At 38.1% G+C, this 21,837-nt stretch overlaps 1 protein-coding gene across 3 annotated transcripts in view; it reads right to left on the bottom strand.

Annotated features, from left to right (window-relative positions):
* Positions 1 to 219: 219 nt before the first annotated feature.
* PARK2 (parkin RBR E3 ubiquitin protein ligase) overlaps positions 220 to 21,837 on the bottom strand; it is a 706,473-nt gene continuing 684,855 nt past the window's right edge. For 2 of the 3 annotated variants that reach the window (XM_017813699.1, XM_017813700.1), the window contains exons 10-12: positions 15,801 to 15,887; positions 5,853 to 5,970; positions 220 to 1,486 (exon numbers count right to left, since the gene is read on the bottom strand). In XM_017813699.1, the coding sequence (XP_017669188.1) occupies positions 1,377 to 1,486; positions 5,853 to 5,970; positions 15,801 to 15,887 (315 nt within the window). In that variant the 3' untranslated portion in view covers positions 220 to 1,376. The remainder of the gene's footprint in view (positions 1,487 to 5,852; positions 5,971 to 15,800; positions 15,888 to 21,837) is intronic. The other variant, XM_017813701.1, reaches the window with a different exon arrangement.

Genomic DNA, 21,837 nt, shown 5'->3' with positions numbered 1-21,837 from the left:
TTTTCAGGACTCTACAGTCATGCCATACAAAATATTAGTTCAAACTTGATAAAAGAAGACCATGGCTGTGGCATTTATTTTGTTCTAACATTATGTTTTAATCAAAGGGCTAGCTTCTCAGCTGGGAGTTTTAATCAGTTAAGGCAATGCATGACCCACCCAACATCTTTGTACTCCCTTACTTTGTATTTAAATTAAAAAAAGAAATAAGAGTTTAAATTTTTGACCACTTTATTTATTGTGCGTTTTTTTTCCAAAACTAAATTGTGCAAATCCTTACATGGCATGTTCGATGTGGACATTACCAATTTCATTTCAGAATAAGACAGCAATGTAAAGATCACAAACAGTAAAATTGTTCAGGCTTGGAAATACTATTAAATTTCACTTACTGTGTTAATGTTGTAAAATGAAGGTGTCCCTGTGCCCCACACTGTTAGAGCAGCAAATGCATTTTCAGAATTATACCCATATTCTAATACAATTTAGGAGAAAGCTGATAGAGAAAAGCCCTGAGAAGTGTTCTCCTTTCTCACTTTGCCATGTCCAAAGTATTCCGTAAGTACAGGAAAAATGAAGCCCCGTGAGTTTAGCTTGCACAACACTTAATTGGATTCACTCACCACTATAAGCAACAGTCACGGGCAGAGCTGAAACTGCACTCTTAGCTAATCTTCCCATTGTAATAAATTCTATAATGAGTAGGTAGGCAGGTTTCATGTTGTATGTCACAAATACACAAGCCCAAGTACGGCATAAAGCTGGATGTTTCTATGGGAATTTGATTTGAAAGCAAAACCAGTCCCTACAGAAAGCCTGTTAGGAAGAAACCCTGAGAAAACACTTAAGAGCCACAATCTTCCCTTTGCCAAAAAAGCTGTTAAGAAATACTGCCTCAAAATCAAAATTTGTGCTGAATGAGCAAAGAAGTGGTCAAAGAAAAAAGCAGATCCTCTACTCCTCTTGATGCTCACACACTCACATACACACTGTGCAGGCTCCTCACTCTCGCAAGAGTTATGGATTCCTGACTATAAATGTCAAGTAAAGTTCCTCATGGTAACCCTGTCTGCTCTCCATGCTGACAGACTGCACGAGTTCAGAAAGTTGCACTTTACCCCTCTTTGTACCACAATGAGCAAGTCTGTCCATTAAAACAATAACTCTCTTTACTTAGTGAATTTAAACCCCTTGTCATAACTTCAGTGTGATTTTGGTATGATTGCATATGCAAGAAAGCAAAAAAACCAACGAACAAGGCCAACTTCTGAACCCTGGGTCCCTGAAACCTCTGGGAATTTTGCTTAAGCAAGGAGTTCAGAATTTGGCCCCAATGAAAGCTTTAGCAGCAGTAGCACAGACTGTCCTCAGCACCACTAGTCAAACCAGTGATCTCCCATGCAGGTTCTGTTCCACTCCAGGCCACAGTTCCAGCACCACTCAAATCTGCACTGAGGGCGAGGACATTTCATGTGCATGCAGCCACCTGCAAAATAGCAATGGAATGGATTTGGTACTTGGCAAACACTTAGAGATGTTAATCAACAATTAAGAGCGTTAAAATCAACTTTCTTAGGCATTCATTTACCAACTAAGTAAAATATTTTATAAAAGAAAAGTACAAACCTGAAGAATATTTCCCTGGGCTTTCTAAAATCTGCTACTCCCTGTAATATGCTGGTCTTACCTTAGGGACTGCAGGAGTAGGAGGAAATTAGAAAAGGCTGTGCTAGGGATAGGGAAAAGAATGAGTCAATGGCCTCTCAAAGCAGTCATGGAGGTGTCTCCTCAAGGTCACTCTATGCTAGTCCAGCTGTGAGCCCGAAAATAAACAAAATTAATTTTTTTTTTATTTGTATTCAACAACTGCAAGATTTGCAGAGAGTAAATCAGAAGACACAGACTTTAGTGACTGACTGCTGATTATATAAAAATGACATTAGTAATTTAGGTTGATTTGACCTTTTTAGTATCTGAAGCAGCCTTTTGATCACATCAGTGTTTCCTGTGAGTTGGGTTTCTTACTTGCCCATACCATGAGAGCAGTTTTAATCTCTCTGGTCACAACCTTGATCAAAAGTTCCTTTTGTAATATATAAAACATTAACATTGTCAAAGGTCATTACAGAAATACATTTCAAATGGAAATTATGTTGCTTACCACACAAAGAGATCTTTTGCATAATTCAAACTGAGAGAAAAGTATGCAGTATGAAGAAATGCTGAAATGTCATCTTGTTTTTACTCCAAATGGTGATGGGAGGTACAGGGAGTGTGTATTCCCTACTGTACAAACTGCTACCCTCACACCACCTTTTTTATAAATGCCACTCCAGAATGTTTCTCAGAAGGCAAAAACTGCAGGAGACACAAGAACTGGTTTGTTAAAATAGGCCTGTCTACTTCATCTGACAGAGAGAGAAAATTGTTGTGATAGCAAGGTCTATTCATTAGTTTATATCTTTGTGCAAGAAATACAATGCACCAGAAAATTTTTTATCTTATTTAAATGTAAACATACCAATGGCCAGCCTCCATGTTTCAATTTATTTAAATTTTAGACCCAGTCCTCTCTTACAATTTGTATTAGGCCATCACTGAGTAAAACTCAGTCCTGGCACAGGACTCAATCCCCAGTAGACACCCTCTATCAAACGTGGGTCCTACCTTCTAAGCTAGATACCTCATGTTATTCTCTGCTACATGGCAGCTGAGATCAGCAGTCAGAGTGGAGAGTGTCTCAAGCAATGTGACCTAGAGCTTTGTGAGTACAGCAGTCCTCTAAAAGACATGAATGTGTATTTAAACTCACTCAGATGGGGAACTCAGCTGTAGGAAAGTGTTTCTCTCTTTCACTTCAGCTATTATAGGAAAGTTATTTGCATCCAGAAATATTCTGGAATGCCTATAGTTTACACAGAGTGTTACAGAAAAGTTATTGGCATTGCCACTATCCCTTGTAAAAGACAGTGTCCACAGATGCATTTGGGGAAGGAAAGCACAATTATTCTCCTTTGTGGAGTCAGTGTACTCCTTCCAAATGAAGACTGTTGGCAGAGTTCAGTGTAGAGTTGTCAGCTTCTTGACAGCAGCCGTACTTAGGCAGCTCTGAAGTGCTTCTCTCAGTTTACAAATGGCAGCCTACAAGCTGGCACATGCAGTAACCATGACCAAAGAAGAAAGCAAGCACTGCACTTTTTAAGCTTCATGCATTAATTTGCAGAATGACAGAATCACTGAGGTGGGAAGGTCCCTTTAGAGAACATCCAGTCCAAACCTCACTGCTCAAAGCAGGGTCATACTGAAGTAGGGTGCTCAGGTTGCGTCCAGTTGGGTTTTGAATGTATCCTAGAATGGAAACTCTTTCTGGGCAACCTGTTCCAGTCTTCAGCTGCCCACACAGTAAAAGGATGTTCCTGTGTTTAAACGCAATTTCCTGTGTTTCAATTTGTGTGCATTGCTCCCTGTCCTTTCAGTGGGTACTGAGAATAATTTGCCTCTGTTTTCTTTGTTTCTCCTATCACGTATTTATTTATACAGTCCTTTTTTCATCTTTTCATTGGAATCACAGATTCATGGAATAGGTAAAGTTGGAAGGGACCACAGTGGGGATCCAAGCTTGCTGCTCAATCAGGGTCATCCTAGAGCACATTGTGCAAGATTGTGTCCAGACAGTTCTTCCGTATCTTCAGTGAGGGGGACTCCACGACCTTTCTGGGCAATCTGTTCCAGTGCTTGGTCACTCACACAGTAAAGATCATCCTCATATTCAGGTGGAACTTCCTGTGCATCAGTTTCTGCCCGTTGCCTCTTTTCCTATTGCTAGGCACCACTGAGAAGAGCCTGGCTCCATGCTCTTGACATTCTCCTTCAGACACTTAGAGACATTGATGAGGTTCCCCTCTTAGTTGTCTTTTCTTGAGGCTGAATAGGCCCAGCTCCCTCAACCTCAGAGAGATGCTCCAGTCCTTTTTCCATCTTCACAGCCTCCATTGGACCCACTCCATGAGCTCCATATCTCTCTGAGAAGCCCAGAACTGGACACAGTACTCCAGATGCAGCCTCACTAGGGATGAGTAGAGGGCTTGACCTGTTGGCAATGCTCTTCCTAATGCACCCCAGGATACCATTGGCCTTCTTGACCACAAGGACACACTTCTGGCTCATGGACAGCTTGTTGTTGACCCCCAGGTCCTTCTCTGCAGAGCTGCTTTCCAGTAGGTCAGCCAACAGCCTGTACTAGTGCATGGGGTTATTCTTCCCCAGGTGCACGACCCTGGATTTGCCTTTGTTGAATTTCAGAAGGTTCCTCTATGCCCATCTCTGCAGCACAATCAGCCAATTACAGTGTGTCAAACATTTCTAGCCTACTACCATGGTTTTGGCATTTTGTATTATGAGGCACTGTTCTGACCTGGGTCAGGCTATAAGCAAGGAAAAGTCTCTTCCTGCTTATTATCCATTTTCAATAAATGTTTTCATTCAAAGGTAAAAAGTAGAACTGCCTTTTTGATAAAATGGGGATTTTTACAAGCAGTGTCCCTAAACTTTTGTGGGAGTTGTGTAAATGGTATCAAACAGGAATATCCTGTTTGTGACAAATGTTAACTGCCTATAATTTAACAGTAAAGATTCTGTAGCCCAGCCTAAGAGAAAGTAAAGGTCCTACCATTCCTTCAACCGGACCAGAAGGTTTCTTTTCATTTGGCTGTGCACACAAACTGTTAAATATTATCATCTCTCTATTTCTAATGCAGTTAAAACTTCTGTTTCCAGCCTTGTTTTACAAGTCTGTAAATAAGATTTTTGACCAAGCCCTCTGTTATCTCTTGTCTGCTGCCCACCTTGCTCTCTACATGATGCCAAACCTTGTCTCACCTTCCCACTCTTGAATTCTTGGTTTTTTTCCCTTCTGTTTCTTGTGCTTGAAAGTGTCTCCCACTTTCTATCTGCCAACTGCCTTCTTTTCTTTCATCAAACCCCAGATTTCAGGATTTTGTCCTATTTCTTCCTCAGTAATACTTCTGTGGTATCACTGCTTGAAGTGTTCTCTTCTTGCAGTTCACAGTGTCTTATTTAGTGTTTTCAGTGTTCCAAGTGAATAAGTGATGCCACAAAACTGAGAAGCATCCTCTAAATACTTCTATAATATTTAGGCAATAAATTTAATATATTTTTATTAATTAATTAATATAAATACCATTAAATCTTGGAATAGCATTAACGCATAATGTATAGCCTATTTACCATCCCTGTTCCCCGTTTTAACCACCCCAGTGGCAGCAGATTACTTTGCTTCCTACACAGTAAACATCAATTAGTGCAAACTGTCAGGATTCATGTTGTTTCCTTTAATTTGCACTTCTACTATGGGCATGTGACTGGGTTGAGACAAATCTCATCTAAATTCAGCCATATATTGTGTAGACATCTACAGCAGGACTCATTCTCCACATCCCACTTTTAGGTGTGATTCTTCTGTCCTACATTAGACATATGTTCTGCTTCATTGTGATATGTTTTACCCTACAAATGTCTATTTTTCCCAGTGACAATAGTAAATCTAGACAACTAGCTGGATATCCAGTCATATGAATGCTACATCCAGTGCCTCATTTTCCCTACCTACAAAACAGCCAGGCATTTTGTGAGGCTTGATTGGTGGTTTTAGTGATTTAGAGTTAATGTTTTCAAGATAATTTAGATAAAGTGACAGAGGCAATTATTCAAGCTCTGTGTGCTCTCCCTATCTTGGAATAATATTATGAATATGTACGCATGCACATTTATACATTTATTTGGTAAAATGAATTTTAAAAGACAGTTAAATACAAGATATATAATAAATTTACCATTTTTTTCCACTGGAATATTGCAGTTGGGACATGGCTTGGTTGTCTTCTTGATTGTGTCTCTAGATGCTTCTTCCCATCGAGCTTGCATGGCTGCATGTTCATCAACTACATACCCCTGCAAAGAGAGAGCAAAATCACGTGTGGGCACAATCTTGAGAGGCTGCGCTGGGACATGATGTCTACACTGAAGTGAGAACCATTTACCTGCAAGAAACAAGACAGGCCAGGTAGGCTGGACTTTGTGAGAGATGCAGAAGTTCTGCTTCAAAATGCAGACTGTTTTCTCCAATGTGCACAACATATGTATTGAGTTAGATCCTGAACTGCAGGATAGCAGGGGGGTAGCAGCAGCAGTGGAAGCATGTGCCTTCCTGGAGATTCTTCCTAAATCCTGCAGCAGCACAGGCTGTGTCCTCCCCGCTGCTCCCTGCCCTGAGTGGCAGGCAAAGCCCCAGCAGGAGGACATGGGGGCATCAGCCGTGCTGCAAATGCACAGAGACAGGTAAAGCAAAAGGCAAGGCGAAGCAGCAGTCAGGTGAATCGAGCTGAGACATGACATGTTAGACACCGTAGGCTTGATTCTGCTTCAGGGATTAAAGCCCGTCCAAGAAAACAAAAACCACCAAGGCAATGCAACACTTGATAATGGCATAATGGTGGGGTGTCTGGAAGGAAACTGTTTTTCATAATAAAGCATATGCCTTTGTGTCAGAGGTCTGGGTTTCATTCCAACATAAATCCATGTAAATTTAAGAGGCACGAAGAAGGAACAGAAAAATTTTAGAGAAAAAGTAAAAAAAACCACCCGTGAGCAATGAAAGCTATCAGCTCCCCAGACAGAATTACATAGATGAAAAAAGTCATCATGAAGAGTGTAAAAGGGGCTCCTGTGTTTGTCCTATTTATGACTGGGACAAAATTACATAATCTACACAAGTGGCCTATTTGGCAGTTTCCTACCTAAAATGATGGTACAAGGACAAAAGAGATGGCAGTGCCTTGAGTAATTTCTATCACAAAAGGTTGGCAACTATGTGAATAGTAGATGTAAATAATGTATGCAGGTTCCAACCCTGAAACTCTGCTCTCTCCATTCGTAATGTGAGTTTTTTCAAGCATGTGGGAAAATGGTCATTTAAAACTATTTAATTTCTAACAATTTCTGTAACTTCTTTGTGTATACCTTCAAAATACTTGTAGTCTGTCATGTGGATCTAAATATTAATTTAAATGGATAATTTTTTAATATATTTATTTTGAGTAAGACTAAAAAAAGGAAATTGGCTCAACTTTTAAAAATGCAACACAACCATAACTCCTCTTGATTTCTTGTCATCTACTATTGATAAAACCTGTAAGTTGTTGCAGTGTCAGTGAGTAAGACCTAGATTTTAATTCTTGCCTGAAGTGGCCTGAGTTAAAATAGAATAAAAAAGAGCAGTATCTGCAGAAATTTGTTTCCAACTCATCTGGTGGCCATTGCAATATGCATTTAAAAACAAAAAAACCCACAAAACAAGAAAAAAACCCCACAGGCTTCTTTTAATCAGGAAACCTCAAAATTGTGTGTTTGGTATTATCTATTTTACTTTACTACCTATATCAGTCTCCTCAACCCATGAACCCCTTTTGTTGCTCCTCACTTATTTTTCTCTATTTTGCCAATCTTTTTGATGTAGAGGTGACAAAAGTGTACAAAGTGACTTTTACTTTTGGCTCTCTGCTTCTGGAAAGGGAACTCGGCCCTGCACCCTGCTGGATTATTCAGCAATTCGGCAGAAAGATGACCTCTATACAGCAGCACATAAGTAAGTTCTGGGGAATAGAAAAAGCTGCTCAGGCTAATAGCAAAGAACATAATCTAGTATTGATTTTGCAACACCTTGATCTTAAGGAAGGATGACTTTAGCAAGCAATCTGAGCTAGCTCAGAGAGGCCTGAACAGAAGGTGGGGAAAAAAGGAAATGCTTGACCTGGGCCTCAGTTTGCCCAGTGACTGAAACAAGACGGTACTAATTTAATCTCATTTTCATGGGAATTCATTACTTAACATCCACGCAGATGATTCAAGATGAAAATCACTATAGCAGTGATAAAACCCTGCTATTCTTTTCAGAATAGCCAAATGGGAAGACCAGAGTATTTTTAATTTTTGCAGTCAGCTCAGAAGAGCTTCACAGTGGCTCTATTTTTTCAAATAGTCCAAATCCAGCGTTTTAATACTTGCAAACATATTTATTTCTTGTCTTGTGTTTGTTGTGACCTAATAGCAAATGACACTGAGGCAAAATTTCATATATCAAATTGCTCATTTCATTTGAATAAACATTTTTAATCTCAGTTCTGAAAAAAAATACAAACTTGGGAGTGCTTAGGAATGTCTAAAAGAAACAACTTCTAACCACATATATGCAGTTCACCAAGAAAGAACAAATTGCTGAAAACAGCAGAGTGAATTAACATTTTAATATTTTCCATTGTGAAAATTCTAGCATGAACTAGCTGCAGCAGCATGATATTTTCAGCCCATTAGAGCTGAAACATTCCTCTTCTGCCCAGTCTTGCCGATTGCTAACTTAAAGACTTCTTGCTGCAGGAAGCAAATACAGAGAAATGGCACAGTGATGGAATCCCTCTGATTCAGTAAGGAAATCATACCATCCAGATCTATGAGCCTCCAGTGTTCATGTGCTTTATGTGCTCCACATACAATGGTGGCAAGCACTCATTTTTTCCTCAAACAATAGAAAAAAGGTGTATGGCAATTCTTTATTATCTATTTTATTATCTATTTATTATCTATTTATTATCTATCTTTCGTGTCTATTTAAATCATACTCTTACATCCTAAACTAGCAAACCTAATTTCCTTTGCAATGACCTAGGTAATAGAGCAGGTCTGTCAAGCAGAGGTGTCTCTCACTTTCCTTGTTTTGCCTGGTCTTGGGTAGGAAGTTCAGAGATGCTCCAGGTGTGCATCACATCAGTTTGCTGAGGACAGGAGACTTTGATCGCTTCTGTTGCTGACGCAACACAATATGCTCTAATTCTCCAATTACTACAAAATATTTGTCCCAGCCCTACTGAAAAGCTACTAGATTTCATCCATGCCACTTTATGAATAATTTTTTTGATTCTCAACTGTGCTGCACATTATGACCAGTAATGAACACTCACAAATAAGAGGAAGCTACAGTAAGAACTGTTGCAAGCATTATTCGACATCCCCTTAGTGAGATGGGAGGAAAAGTCTGTCTTATTATCTCTGGGTAAGAAGGATGTAGATTTACTTCTGTTTCTATGCTGAGTCTTTTGGAAAAACTAACAGGGATAAAGAGACCACAGAGACTGCTGAGGACCATACAGCAATACAACAACATGGAAAAGGAAAGCTTTTTATGCACTTAATCCATATCGTGCAGTACTGGAAAAAGATCTACAGGGACAGAAAGCATCTTGAAATAGAAATAAAGTGTCCTTCTTAAAGCAGCATCTCATTCAGGTAATAGAGCACACATCAACCTTTCAGTAGAACTACATAAAAGAAATGAACTATGTGTTCACAGACAGCAACTAAACAGTACCATCTAAGTTAAAAAAAATCATGGCAAAATTTCTAGTTAAAAATACTGGAAGCATTAGATACATAATGTTAAATTCTGACATCCACCAAATTATATGCTGTCTTATGTTAGCATGCTTCTTTTATGATCATACTTATTTTGCCCACTATAGACAACATCTGAAGACTGAAGACCCTTGATTCAGAATAGAATATGAAGCTGTTAACCTTATGTTTTGCTTTGCCTTAGTGAATGTAATTTCTGCACTCCTGCTTGTTTGCTCTTGGGGCTTCATTCCTTTCTGATAAGAAAAGAAAGCTGGTCATGCATAACTTTAAAAAAATGCATCCTACTGCAGCTTTCTTTAAAACAGAAATAAATTTGCTTTGGATCAGAAATGCTTGATTTAAAGCTAATTTTACTTGCAAAAATAAGCTTTTTATTTAATTTAATAGAAATATGTAAAATTATGACTTTATGTGAAATACAGATTTTTAAAAAGGTTTAGATGTCTCAAACCAGAAAGTATTACTCATTTTCTAACACGAATGTGAGAAAAGTTATGTATACTTGAAAGCATTTGAAAGGAAGACAAAGAATAATTCATTGTACACAAAGTAATGTTCAGGCCACCATAATATTTAGGTTAACAGAGTCCACCAGAGCTAGAGCTGTAAGCAAAACCAGCCTTATCAGTTGAAGCTGTATCTACAAGGGGTGGTGACAGTCCAACTTAAATTTGTTTTGTCTTCTTAGCTTCTACAGGGCTGTTTCATGAACATGATCACATGAGTTAACATCCTGCTGTGTTTACTGGTGTCTTCAGTTGTGGGAATAAAAATAACAGATGTCTAGGGCAATAGATAGGTTAGAGGGATTTTGGAAGAAAATGCATTATTTGAGTCATTTAAGAGTCAAAATCTCACAAAGAGAGGTGTTCAAAGCTATGGGAGTAGTGCTCTAATTTAGAGAGATTTAGACTAATCAAAACACTAAAATATGGTATAGATAAGGACCGGAAAAGATATTAATTTCATGAGAATATGTTTCATGCACAGGAAAAATAGAGGTGTCAGTATAGCAGTGATCCATTTAAATCCACATAAAGCAGCTTTGTGTGAATCAATTTGTCTGGTGTGCCTAGGGAATTCTGCTATAAAAAAAAGGTGCTGCTTTGTGATGAACTAGTTAAAATCGAATTGATATAAACAGGATATTATGTCAGATACAGGATGAAAGAGACTTTCACTAAATAATATCAGAGTGCTCTGGTTTGGTGACACTGCACATCAAGGTTCTCACCGCATGTTGGGGCCATTCATATAATGAATTAAATTCAGGTAGATGGTGAATATTGAATTTACACTGCTCAAAAGGAGAAAATCTAATCTAATACAGGTCATTCTTATATAACTCTTTTCCATGAGTGGAAAAAAGAATGTGCCTTCTCCAGTAAGTGGCAGCACAGCTGAAAATGACTGTCAGCTTAACCTCATAAACAAAAGCAGTCTGTCACATCTTTTTTGCTTTATTGCTGCCCAAAATAAGAAAGCTAAAATTCTCTTTATATAGTTCCCATCTATTTTTCAAAAGACAGAAAGTAAAGAACTATTCTCAGATTTCCTCTGGTGCATTTTTATTTATAACAGAGAGATTAATTTTACAGGATGTTTCTTGGTTATAGTTATTTTTCTTGCTCCTTTAATTAGGCACCTGTGGGTTGAGATGTCCTGAGCATGACATTGTGAACATACCAGCAATTAAAACCCTAAACCTCAGTTTCTTTTTCATTTGTTTTAGATACTTAAGAATTCAAGCTAGGTGTGCCATTTTTTGTACAACCATGCTTTATTTAACTTTTAAAATTTACCTGACAGAAAAAAAATCAATGGCCTAATAATAGATGTTCCACATTTCCTACTGTGACTCAGGACCCATTGAAAGATATTGTATATGGTGAACCTCTTCAGTATCTTTTTCTTTCACTAAAATGCAGTGAAATAATTCATGCTTTTTGTGGTTAGCTTTTACTATTCATCTCTTAGATTATCATTAGCCACTTAGAGACCAGGCTTCAAACCCTACAAGCTTGCTGGAAATCTACAGCATAAGAGGTTAGAAACTGTTGTTCCATGATGGAAAGGGAAGCCTGGCAAGTAATGCCTGTACATTTTATACCACCTACTGTCAACTCCGAGACCTGCACACAGGAGGCAATGGGAGGATAAAATGGGCTGGAGGCTCACCTGCAGCCCAAGTGAGCTGGAAGCTTTTCCAGGAGCTACATCAAAACAGACTTCAGCAGGGTGCCAGGTGACGTGACAGGTTTTCCTGGATGTGTGCATGCACATGGATGTGCCATGTTGCACCTGTGCAACAAAAATCATTTCTGGGAAGTGATCAAATGTTTGCCTGAGATATCATGCCCGTGTTGGTTTGAGCCCAGAAACTCTGGTTAGGGGTGCAGCCAAGGAGCCCAGGAAGCATGTGCTGATGAATAGGATCAGGTTTGCCCTGACTCAGCTGAGGCACTGACTGCACTGCATTTGATTAGATCTGGTGGGTTCCTGGGCTGACAGGGGCTCTGGATAAGCTTTATACTGCCAGTTGCAGAACAGCAAAGCTACTGTCTGGATCCTACATTAGCTACCTGTGGACTGTGATGGCTCGGTAACAAAACAACAAACAGTTGAAGTTTGATTTGATGTTGGTGGGTTTGGGGACAGGCTTTGGGATTTGGGTGACCAAATTTGGTGACCTCTAGCTTATGGCTACACCCAGGACAGGCAGTGTCCCACAGGTTAAGAGTGGAGTTGAAGTGAAGTTTTACAGCAGTAGCTACAAACTTACACTGAAAGAGATGAATGGCTTTGAACCCATAGCTTTGTGGCTTAATAAAAATCCTGGTAAAGGATTCACTATGCCAGCCCATCCCAGACTGGATGTTTTATCTGGGCTTGGGTTTACAGCTGTTGTTGGCCTAGCAGTAATAGTGGAGTTTGTTCAAATGAGATGAACTAGATTTATGTCCGGGTTTCCTACAAAGACTGCTAGACCGGGTTTATGGAATAAGACATAAGATATTCTTTTAGGTTCAAGCCTTTGAATGCAGATTATAGGAGGGATTTGTGTACAGCTGTAACTAGAGAAATATATCATGATGTTTAATTTATTCTCTTTACTAAATTCACAGCAAATTCTGAAAAAGCAAAGTTGCTAAAAAGCTCTTACCTTTTTACAATTACACATTCACTGACTTGGTAGGACAATGTAATCAGCTGCTTCTTGGAGAAAGTTTGTTCACAGAACCGTTTCTAAAACGGTTCTTTTTATAACACATTTCACCCAGTTTGTGTCACTTTTTCCTCCCCAAATATTTATGACTCATTGCCCCATATTCTATTAACTTATTTATATATGCACCACTTTTACACCAGAGTCATTGCTATTGCTATTACAGTTTACATTGCAGGTGTCTTATCAACATACCCAGCACCAAAATCATCCTGGAAGCTACTCTGAAAAAGTTCAAATCTGATATGTGGTCACATTTTATTGTCCAGGTGCTAGGGAGCAAGAAGGTGCATGGCGTATCCTTGTACAAAGAAAACCAACTAGAAAGATTTTGCTCTATGAAAGCTAATTTTAAGGTGGGGACTTACAGAGGAAGCTGGTTTATGAGTAGATTCCCCATCAGCATAGATTGTCTATGTGTGAGGTTAAAAGGGGCCAGGAAGCCTGGTTATGTCATGTACATAGCAGGGACTACGTGGTTATTTCTAAATCTAAATCTGGCTGGAGTCACCTTTACAGTGTCATTGATTCCACCATGCATGAGCTAGAGACAATCCTGGAAGTGTATTATTCCTACCTTGAAACAGATAATGGTCACAAATAAAAAAAATCCTGCTCACTGCTTCAGCAAGCAGCACAATAACAGCAAGTTAGGTCTGACATACAGACTTACGCACCTAGCATGAAAAGGCCAAACAGAACAGACAGCCTGAAAGCAGAGGTGGATAAACATTTACATTAATCTCAGTGAGAGAGATGGAAACTGTCCCACATTCACTGCGCTCCATATATGCCCCACGAATGGTTTGTATGCACTGTATGGAGGTGCTGTGGGCAGGGGACCTCTGTAGTGATGCTGTTTGGGTGAAACCAACATCTCACCAGTACCTGGGCTTGCCCTCTATCGGTTACCTCTCGCTTTGCTCGCCTGGCTAAGGAAAGGCAGGGAAAACAGTGGCATAGCGGCACAGCACCACCTCGTGGAGAAGTTTAATTAGTGCAGCTCTCAGTTTCTTGCGGGGAAAATTAAAGGCCGACCTGTCAATTAACTTCAGCTTAAGTTGGAGTCTAAATCAATTTTGCATAGTCTGTGGTTTTGTCTATACAGGGGAACTGATCTGCACAGATGCAAGAGTTATTCTGGTACTATCATTTAGCTATTCTGAAACAGCTCTTTGAGAGTACAGGAAATTTTTCAGGAAGATCAAAAATGTTCACATTCACTGGAACCGCAAAAGTAGTCAACATTCCTAAGTTAACAGGTCTAATTGGATGCAATTCATGTGCTGAGAGAATGGATCAGATGGACGAAGTTCTCCCATTGTTAAAAGGAAAAGCTAGGGCAATATTAAAATATTTAAAATAAACCACTGCTTCTTATAGTATTCTGATTTTTCCTGGCATACCTTTATCTCTGCCCTAGAACATAGGAATTATATGAACTCTAACTTTCACAGAGCCAACGTTGTTGAACTCATTTGTAACATGCCATGTCAACTTTCAGTACTCTAGGCAAAACTCTAGGCATAAATAACTTAATGAATATAGGGCTCACAGTTCATGTTGAGATGTATTCAAGTTCTAGCTAAATTTAATTAAGGTAAGACACTGAGTCAGTCTCCTACTTTACTAGGCTATTGGATGCTTTAAGTGTCTCTCAATTTCTCTGTTGAAGTTGCTTTGTTTTTCTATAAATGTGAACGGTAACTGGAAGACTGCTCTAAGGTTTCTGCAAATAAAATGAAACTGTTCTTCATAGAGGATAGTTAAGCTGCAAATCTTGTATATATATGGCTTCAAAGAAAGGGGTTGCACAAATTCATGGGAAAAAATTGCTGATAGCTGCTGAAGATAAAAATTACTAGAGGCTGACAAAGTAGATAGATTTTTGGGTCTCATACAGTACACGTTTCAGTGCAACAGAGGTAGATACCCTGTCTGACTACTAGGGTACAGGCTGTTTAATTCTGTCTCAGCTAGTGCTAATTCCTTCCATAAATTAGAAGAGCTTCACTAAGAAAGAGAAGAATCTTTACACAGGTAGTATAACGTCTAGTGCAATGTCTGCAAAGTATGGCACATGAACCATCTCCAGGTAGCATATGGCAAAGCTTCCCAGTAGAACTTCAGCTCCCTCCCAGTCTCTATGTTCAAACAGTGAGAGTCCCCAAAAGCTAACCTCAAACAGAGCCTACCTGCAGGCACTGACAGGAGCTTGGCATGCCTCACCAAGAGCTGGCTGGATGCAGGTCTTCATCAGCACCTGCCCACAATTCTTTATCTGCCACACTGGACTCTGTGGGGGCCCAGGGTTTGAGTTTCCCCTTAGCATCAAACATGCCAAGACATCTGAATACCAGTTTTCTGCTTCCTAGGAGTGCACCCTGGGCATCAAGCTGTGAGATATTTAGGGGATGTCTTTCCTGTTTTCCTGTTCTTTCCACTTCCCACTTTCTCTCTTTTTTTTTTTTTTTTAAATTGGAAAGACTGTGGTTTATGTGATTTATTTATTTTAAAGGAAACTTGAATCTCAACTGTAGAGAAATACCTGGAGAGAAATACTATTTCCTGTCCAGGTCTATAGCTACAATAGCTACAAAATTATAGAGCAGCATAGAATAATTATCATCTAGCAGCTTCCAGCCTAGACAATCCATTTTTTATTTCTTTAAACTAAAACATAAATTATCAACAGCATTTTTTGCATAGACTGTATAAAAGTCTTGTTATTCAGTCCAAACTCACATGATTTCCTGACTGGTGCACTGAAAATAAGCTGAAAGGCAGCAAGACTACAGAAAGCCTTTCAAAAGTGTTCACACTGAATAGAGGCAACCCTAAAAAACCCATTGGGAAGGCCTTTTCTTTATCAACGGATGGCAGAGCCCTCTGTGTTTCTGACAGAACTCAGCTACTCTATCAATCAAAGCGACTGAAATCCACTGCAGAGCCAATTCGGTAACTCTGATGGCTGGAGTAATTCAGCATGAACATAATTGCTTTTACTTAGGATTTTAATTAGCACTCGTTTGACAAAGGTCACTCTAGCTGGGCCAGGGATAATGATCAGGAATTGTGAGAGCCCTACCTTCTGGGCCATGGCTCCCTGTGGGTTGAGGAGAGAGTTGCATTCCCCTTCATGGTATTCTTCTTTACATTCACGGCAGAACACGAACTGGGAAACAAACCAAAGTGCACCAGTCATAAAAACATGCTAGGGATAAAGACAGCAGGTTACAATCATGAAGAGTCATATAGCAGATGATCCCTTGCCCTTCTCATCCCATTAAATTCCCATAATCCTACTAATTTTGCATCTTATTATACACTCTGATCATTAACACAACAATTTTGCTGTTATTATTATACATTTCATTGGTGAAGTAACATAAATGCCATTATTAAAAATGAGATTTTGCTATATGGTTCATTTAGGGACATAAAGTCATACTAGATACTTATGGATGTGTTTCTGCTGCAGTGAAATCTGTTTATACAAGAAGGTTGATGGCTGAAACAAGCAGTTCTGCTTTATAGGGTTTGCTAACAGAAATAGTCTATCCATTGTTCTGAATAAAATACATTCTCCATGGAAAACTATTGCTGACTTTACTAGGGGGTGACCATCTTATAAAGGCCATATGAAATGCCATTTTCTAGGAAATTATATCCTTGCCATAGACTTTTATAGAATGGTTAAAAAATTTATAGAAAGGACACAATGATAGGTTACTTAACATGGTGTTTACCTCTAGACCCCTATTGCATTTCTGGCAATGGTTCTGGTTTCATCTTTCTTAAATAACATCGTTCTTTACCTAAGGCTTCATTGAAAAGTAATGTCTTTTGCAGATGAGTGAAACAATTGTCCCTACTTCAGTCTGAGCTGCCTCTGCCACCTACAGTGGTTCATATTTATCAAGTGTAATGCCTTTTCTTTAAACTCTAAAATGAAGATATCTGTCTTGACATGTGTCAAAATCTTCAACTCATCAATGCTACATTAAATTCTGTGTCCTTGCAGGTAAGGGGAAAAGTCAATAATATAAAATGTGTCTCTCTTATGCTGTTTTAAAGATGTGCTGTCTAGATGCAACTCCAAACTCTGAAAGATCTCTCAGCAGTAAGACATTCTGACTGGCATTATAAGCAAGACTGATAAAACAGCCTTGATTTTTACACAGAGAGCTACATTCACATGTACTGAATAAAGGATATCAGGAGGACATGACACTAGAACATTTATCTGCCACAAATTCCAGCTTTTGCAATTTCATTTTGAACTCTTTTGAGCTGTATTTTCACTTTCCTAAGAAGCACTGAAAATCATATTTCATTGTCATGCTAAAGAAACTGCACTTTATAAAAAGAAGTATTGTTCAAGTCCAAAAGGATTGATCCTGTTATTCAGAAAGTCAGAGAAATTTGCAGCGGAGGAGTGCAGTGAGTGTTGTAACTTCCACAGATATCAAACCTAATCATCTGTTTGCTTTTCTGTCACTTCTCTCCACTATTCTGTCAATGATCTAAAATGTTTTGTTTTACTTCAGCCAACACTGATTTGTTAATTCACTTGTGGTTAGCAAACAGCTTCACAATGGAGGCACTTTTTTGCAATATATGTTGTATGAGAGGCTGCGTTACTGTAATAGAGCATCATTTAAATACAACAATGATTTGCAGTGCATTAGTGGTCAAAAAATTCAGGCATGTTAAACACTGCGCAAACACATATAGAGAGGTACTCTGCCTGGACGCCTAAGATCTTAAAGACTTGTTATTCCTTAACATTTAATGTTATGCCCAGGTTTACCTGTATTTCCTACCGTGTATCCTATTCTTTTTTTCCTTTGTGACTTTTCCTCCTTATGAACACATCTGACTGACAACATTTGTTTGATAGGGTTTTGTATACATTTGTATTATCACTGCATTTATCACACAATGCCTCAGCTTGCTTTCCTCACTCCAATCTCTCTCACAAGTGCAATTTTAAACTCTTCATAAACATCAAAAACAGGGAAATAATGAAGAAAGAAAAAACAAAACCCAGGGCATATATTTTGCAAAGACATTCAGGTTGCTTCACAATTTAGTTTGAGGCATTGCTGTTTATTATAATAATGAAATTCATAAATTCATGCAGTACAATTTAAGATGTGAAATGCACTTTCTTATTAGAGAGTCCACATTTTATACTTACCTTTGAAATAAATTATCCTCAGGACCAACGTTACCAATGTTTTCCCCCTAGGCTTGCTGGAAATATGCATGATTGTATAACTGGGCCTTTCACTAACAATTGTATATCCTGCAAGTAAGTCTATGAGTGAGCCTGCCACATCCTTGTAATGAAACAAAGCCTGAATTTTTTGTAAGACAGGATACTCTTTTCACATCTTATTAGATAATGGATGAGATGTAAAATCAGTTCTGTGGCAAAAGAACACCCTGGAGGCTGATCGGTTTGTCAGAATAAATAGGCATCTCCCAACAGAAATGCATTAAGCACACCCTTTTTATGGCAAAGCATGCATCATAAAGAAAAGGCATGTCACTTAAAACAAAGAGCAGTTTGTGATAGTTGTATTTGTTTTTTACATTCAGACATGAAAAATATACATTTTCAGTAACAAAATACAGCAACTGTAAAAATGCTGTCAGTTAGGTTGTATTTTGTGGCTTCATTAATATTAATACTGTTATTTTGCCCTTGGAAAGGAAAGGATTTGAGTTGTTCAGTCAGGATTTAATACTTTTGCATAAATTTAATATTAATAAGTGTTTAAAGTTACTATAAGTAGCATAATTACTAATAATAGTCACACTTTCTTTTCCTTCTTGTGCCAAAAAAAGACTAGCAGATTGCTGTGATAATATAAACAGCACATAAACTTTCTATGTCTTTGTGTATTTAGCACTTACTGTTGTTACCCTTGAAAGATTCTTCACTTGGAAAACAACCAACACAAAGAATAAATCCCAAAGGTTCAAACCTACCCTCTAGGTTTATGAATTAAAAAGAGGATTAGCAGGGAAATCCCCAAAGCACTTAAGGGATTTAGGCACTGGAAATTAATATAACCTGTGTGTGGGCTATTACAGGCTTTTGAATATCTGTAAAAATGTATGAGATAGACCCAAGCAGAAATCCTAAATCCAAGTGACCTCACAATAGGAGGTATTAAAAACCTCAACAGGGATTCAGATCTTGTTTTAAAAATCCTCCTATCATTATGATTATTCAAACAAAAGGTAAAATCAGACCAAACTCTGGTCAGTTCTATGGAATTCAAGCCCCATAGATGACATCTGTAGTGCTGCTGAATAAAAACTAGGGTGGTAAAACCAAGCTGCAGTCTCAGTTATTACTGACTGGCCAATTTATAGTGTTTTAAGTTTGAAAGTGGGAGCAGAATGTAGCTCTTTTTTTTTTTTTTTTTTTTTTTGGATGAAAGAAAAATGAGTTTTTCACTTCTCTTTTTTTTTTTTTTTTTTTTTGGATGAAAGAAAAATGAGTTTTTCACTTCCATGCTATGCTGGTCGGTTTTTTGGAAATAACATTTTGCCATTTCCTTTTTCACAACATTTCAAAGAACTGCTTTCCCTTGGATTAAGAACCACAGCTCTCATTCTCTTCCTTGCCTACTGCAAATGCCTTTTCTTTGATCTCTGATAATATCTCCCTATACTGCTTATAAAATATTACTGTTAAAATTATCTTTCTTCCAACTTCAAAAAAATACTCCCATTCCTTACAAAAAGCTTCAAGTTTGAGCTCCCTACTGTTATTTTAAAGTTACTTCTCAACTGAGATATTCCTTTTCTTTTTCAGCCTTACCTCCTCCCATGTGTCTATACAGCAGAATGCAGGCAAGGTTGCAGTAAGGTAGTCATAGACACTGTTTAATCAGCAGCACTGTAGGTGCACTGCTAGGGACTTCTGTATAAGCCAAAGTACATACCCAGATTTCTTACTAGCCTTCTGCAATCCCTGTCAAAATGTGAATGGTCGTCTTCACTATCATAGTTATCACTATTAGTTGTACTGAAGACAGCCTATAGTTTGGCCAAAGTGTGTCTTCCAAAACAAATATTCACGTTTAGATTAAAGGTATCAGGTGAGGAAAGATGCACTCATACCTCTAGTACAGTACTTTAATGGCCCTTCAAAATCACTTTAAAAAATTTTATCTAATGTCTACTTTGAGCCTTTCTAGTTTCAGCTTCCAGTCACTGCTTTCTGCTTTCCATTTCTCTGCTAAAATACGGAGTCTTTCAGTATCCCATACTTTCTTCCTGTGAAGGTACTTATATACTGTAATCAAGATACCTCTGAATCTTGTTTAATCTAAACAGAAAAACTCTTAAATTTCTCACTGGTTAAGCCATTCCTCCTCCCTCGCTCCTCCAGGCCCAAATCATATTCATGGCACTTTTCTGGGGATTGTCTTGTTTTTTGTCATTAATTATATTTATTTACTTCTGAATCACTGTTGAGCATTGAATTTGACAGGTTTGCTGACAGTCCCTGTTAAATGCTGCTAGCAATACCCTGCTATGCATTGATTCTTCACAGAAAACACTACCTTCTGTGATCTGCCAGTTCTTAATACTCATGGTCAAAGCACAGTGAGGCATCCATACTGCATCATTTGACAGTGATCAGACAATGCTACTGCTCAAACCATAACCACATCAGCTGGAGCCCACCCCCCTAAAGCCTTCTATTGATATATTATGGTGATTTGCTTAGCAGAATATTCTATAGTTTGAAGTCTTACAAAAAATGAAATTGATTTTGTGCAATCAATTTTTCTTATCAGACCTGCAATCTCATTATAGAATAAAATCAGTTTCTTTTGTTATGACCTGTTGCCACTGAGAATATATTGACTAGCAATCTTATAAAAATTGCTTTGTCTTCTCTGTTCTTCCACCTTTTTTGATCATCCCTCATTCAGTGGTGGCTGTCTGGACCCTTCACTACTGATGGGAATCATGAAAATTAAAGCTACTGAATGCAGGCAGTATCAACATCTCCATCAGTACTGGAGCAAAACTAGTATGCAAGAAATGCAAAGGTTCCTCAAAATCATAACTATATGAACAAATAAAACCAACACAGATCTCCACACCTTTAATTTAAAATGGAGAACTTACAAGTTTTGTCTTACTTCTCAGGAAAACAAGTACTTCAAGAAATCAACCTTCAGTGCATCTACTTTCTTTTCTAAAATCAAGTTCAAAACCAAACCAAAAGGGTACTACATTATAATTCATGCTAAGGCTGAAACAAACCACAGCTGACAAGTGTTAATTCTATTCTTTATTGAGCTGCCAGAAAATGTACATTAAGTGCTCTTATAAAGTAAAAGGCTATAGTATATTCTAAAGAGAATCTCAGGGAAACCATGTATAATGTAAGATACGTATGTAACTAAATAAACTTACTTTTATGTCTTCAAAACCAGTTTGGTTATATATTATGCATCAAAGCAAAATAAGCAGCATTCTAAGATACTTGCACAACTTTGATCACCACAACATCAGAACATCTTGGAACTGTAAGAAAATCTCTTTCATTGTACTCCAGTGAAGCAGCAGAATACTACTATTACTGTTTTAGTGACTGAAGACTAATTTGTAGAAAATCTTGGTCAAAAATCTCTAAAATTTGAGGATCTTAATTCAGTTGATATGGCTATCCAAATACCACTGAGGATCTACACCAAAAATAGTTGTCCAAGATCATATAGCCACACATAAAGGAGAAGATTTCCAGTTTTTAGACATTGGACTCCCCATTAGTCATCTCAGATCATTCCTCTAAAGAAAGGTCAAAACTTACCTAATAGAGAAAATCAGTAAAGTATTTCCATGGGGTTTTTTTGTTTGTTTTGGGTTTTTTTTGGTAAATGAAAATATAATGGAGGAATGTAAATAAGCAGTCACCAATAACACAGAATCTCCTATGAGTTGTAACCATCAAACGTTTATGTGGTATATTGCAAATGCATAGCTGCTTGGTTTTTATCAGACTAGCAGGACTTTTTCAACCAGATTTTTTTTTTTTTAATCTGAAGAGTGTTTTATTAAATAGTAACAGAAACAAAACACTGGAT

This window comes from Lepidothrix coronata, unplaced genomic scaffold (genome assembly GCF_001604755.1).
Source record: "Lepidothrix coronata isolate B3197 unplaced genomic scaffold, Lepidothrix_coronata-1.0 Scaffold42, whole genome shotgun sequence".
NCBI classification, from domain to species: domain Eukaryota; kingdom Metazoa; phylum Chordata; class Aves; order Passeriformes; family Pipridae; genus Lepidothrix; species Lepidothrix coronata.
Note: the sequence above shows the minus strand (reverse complement) of the source record. Positions and strands in the feature narration are given on the sequence as shown.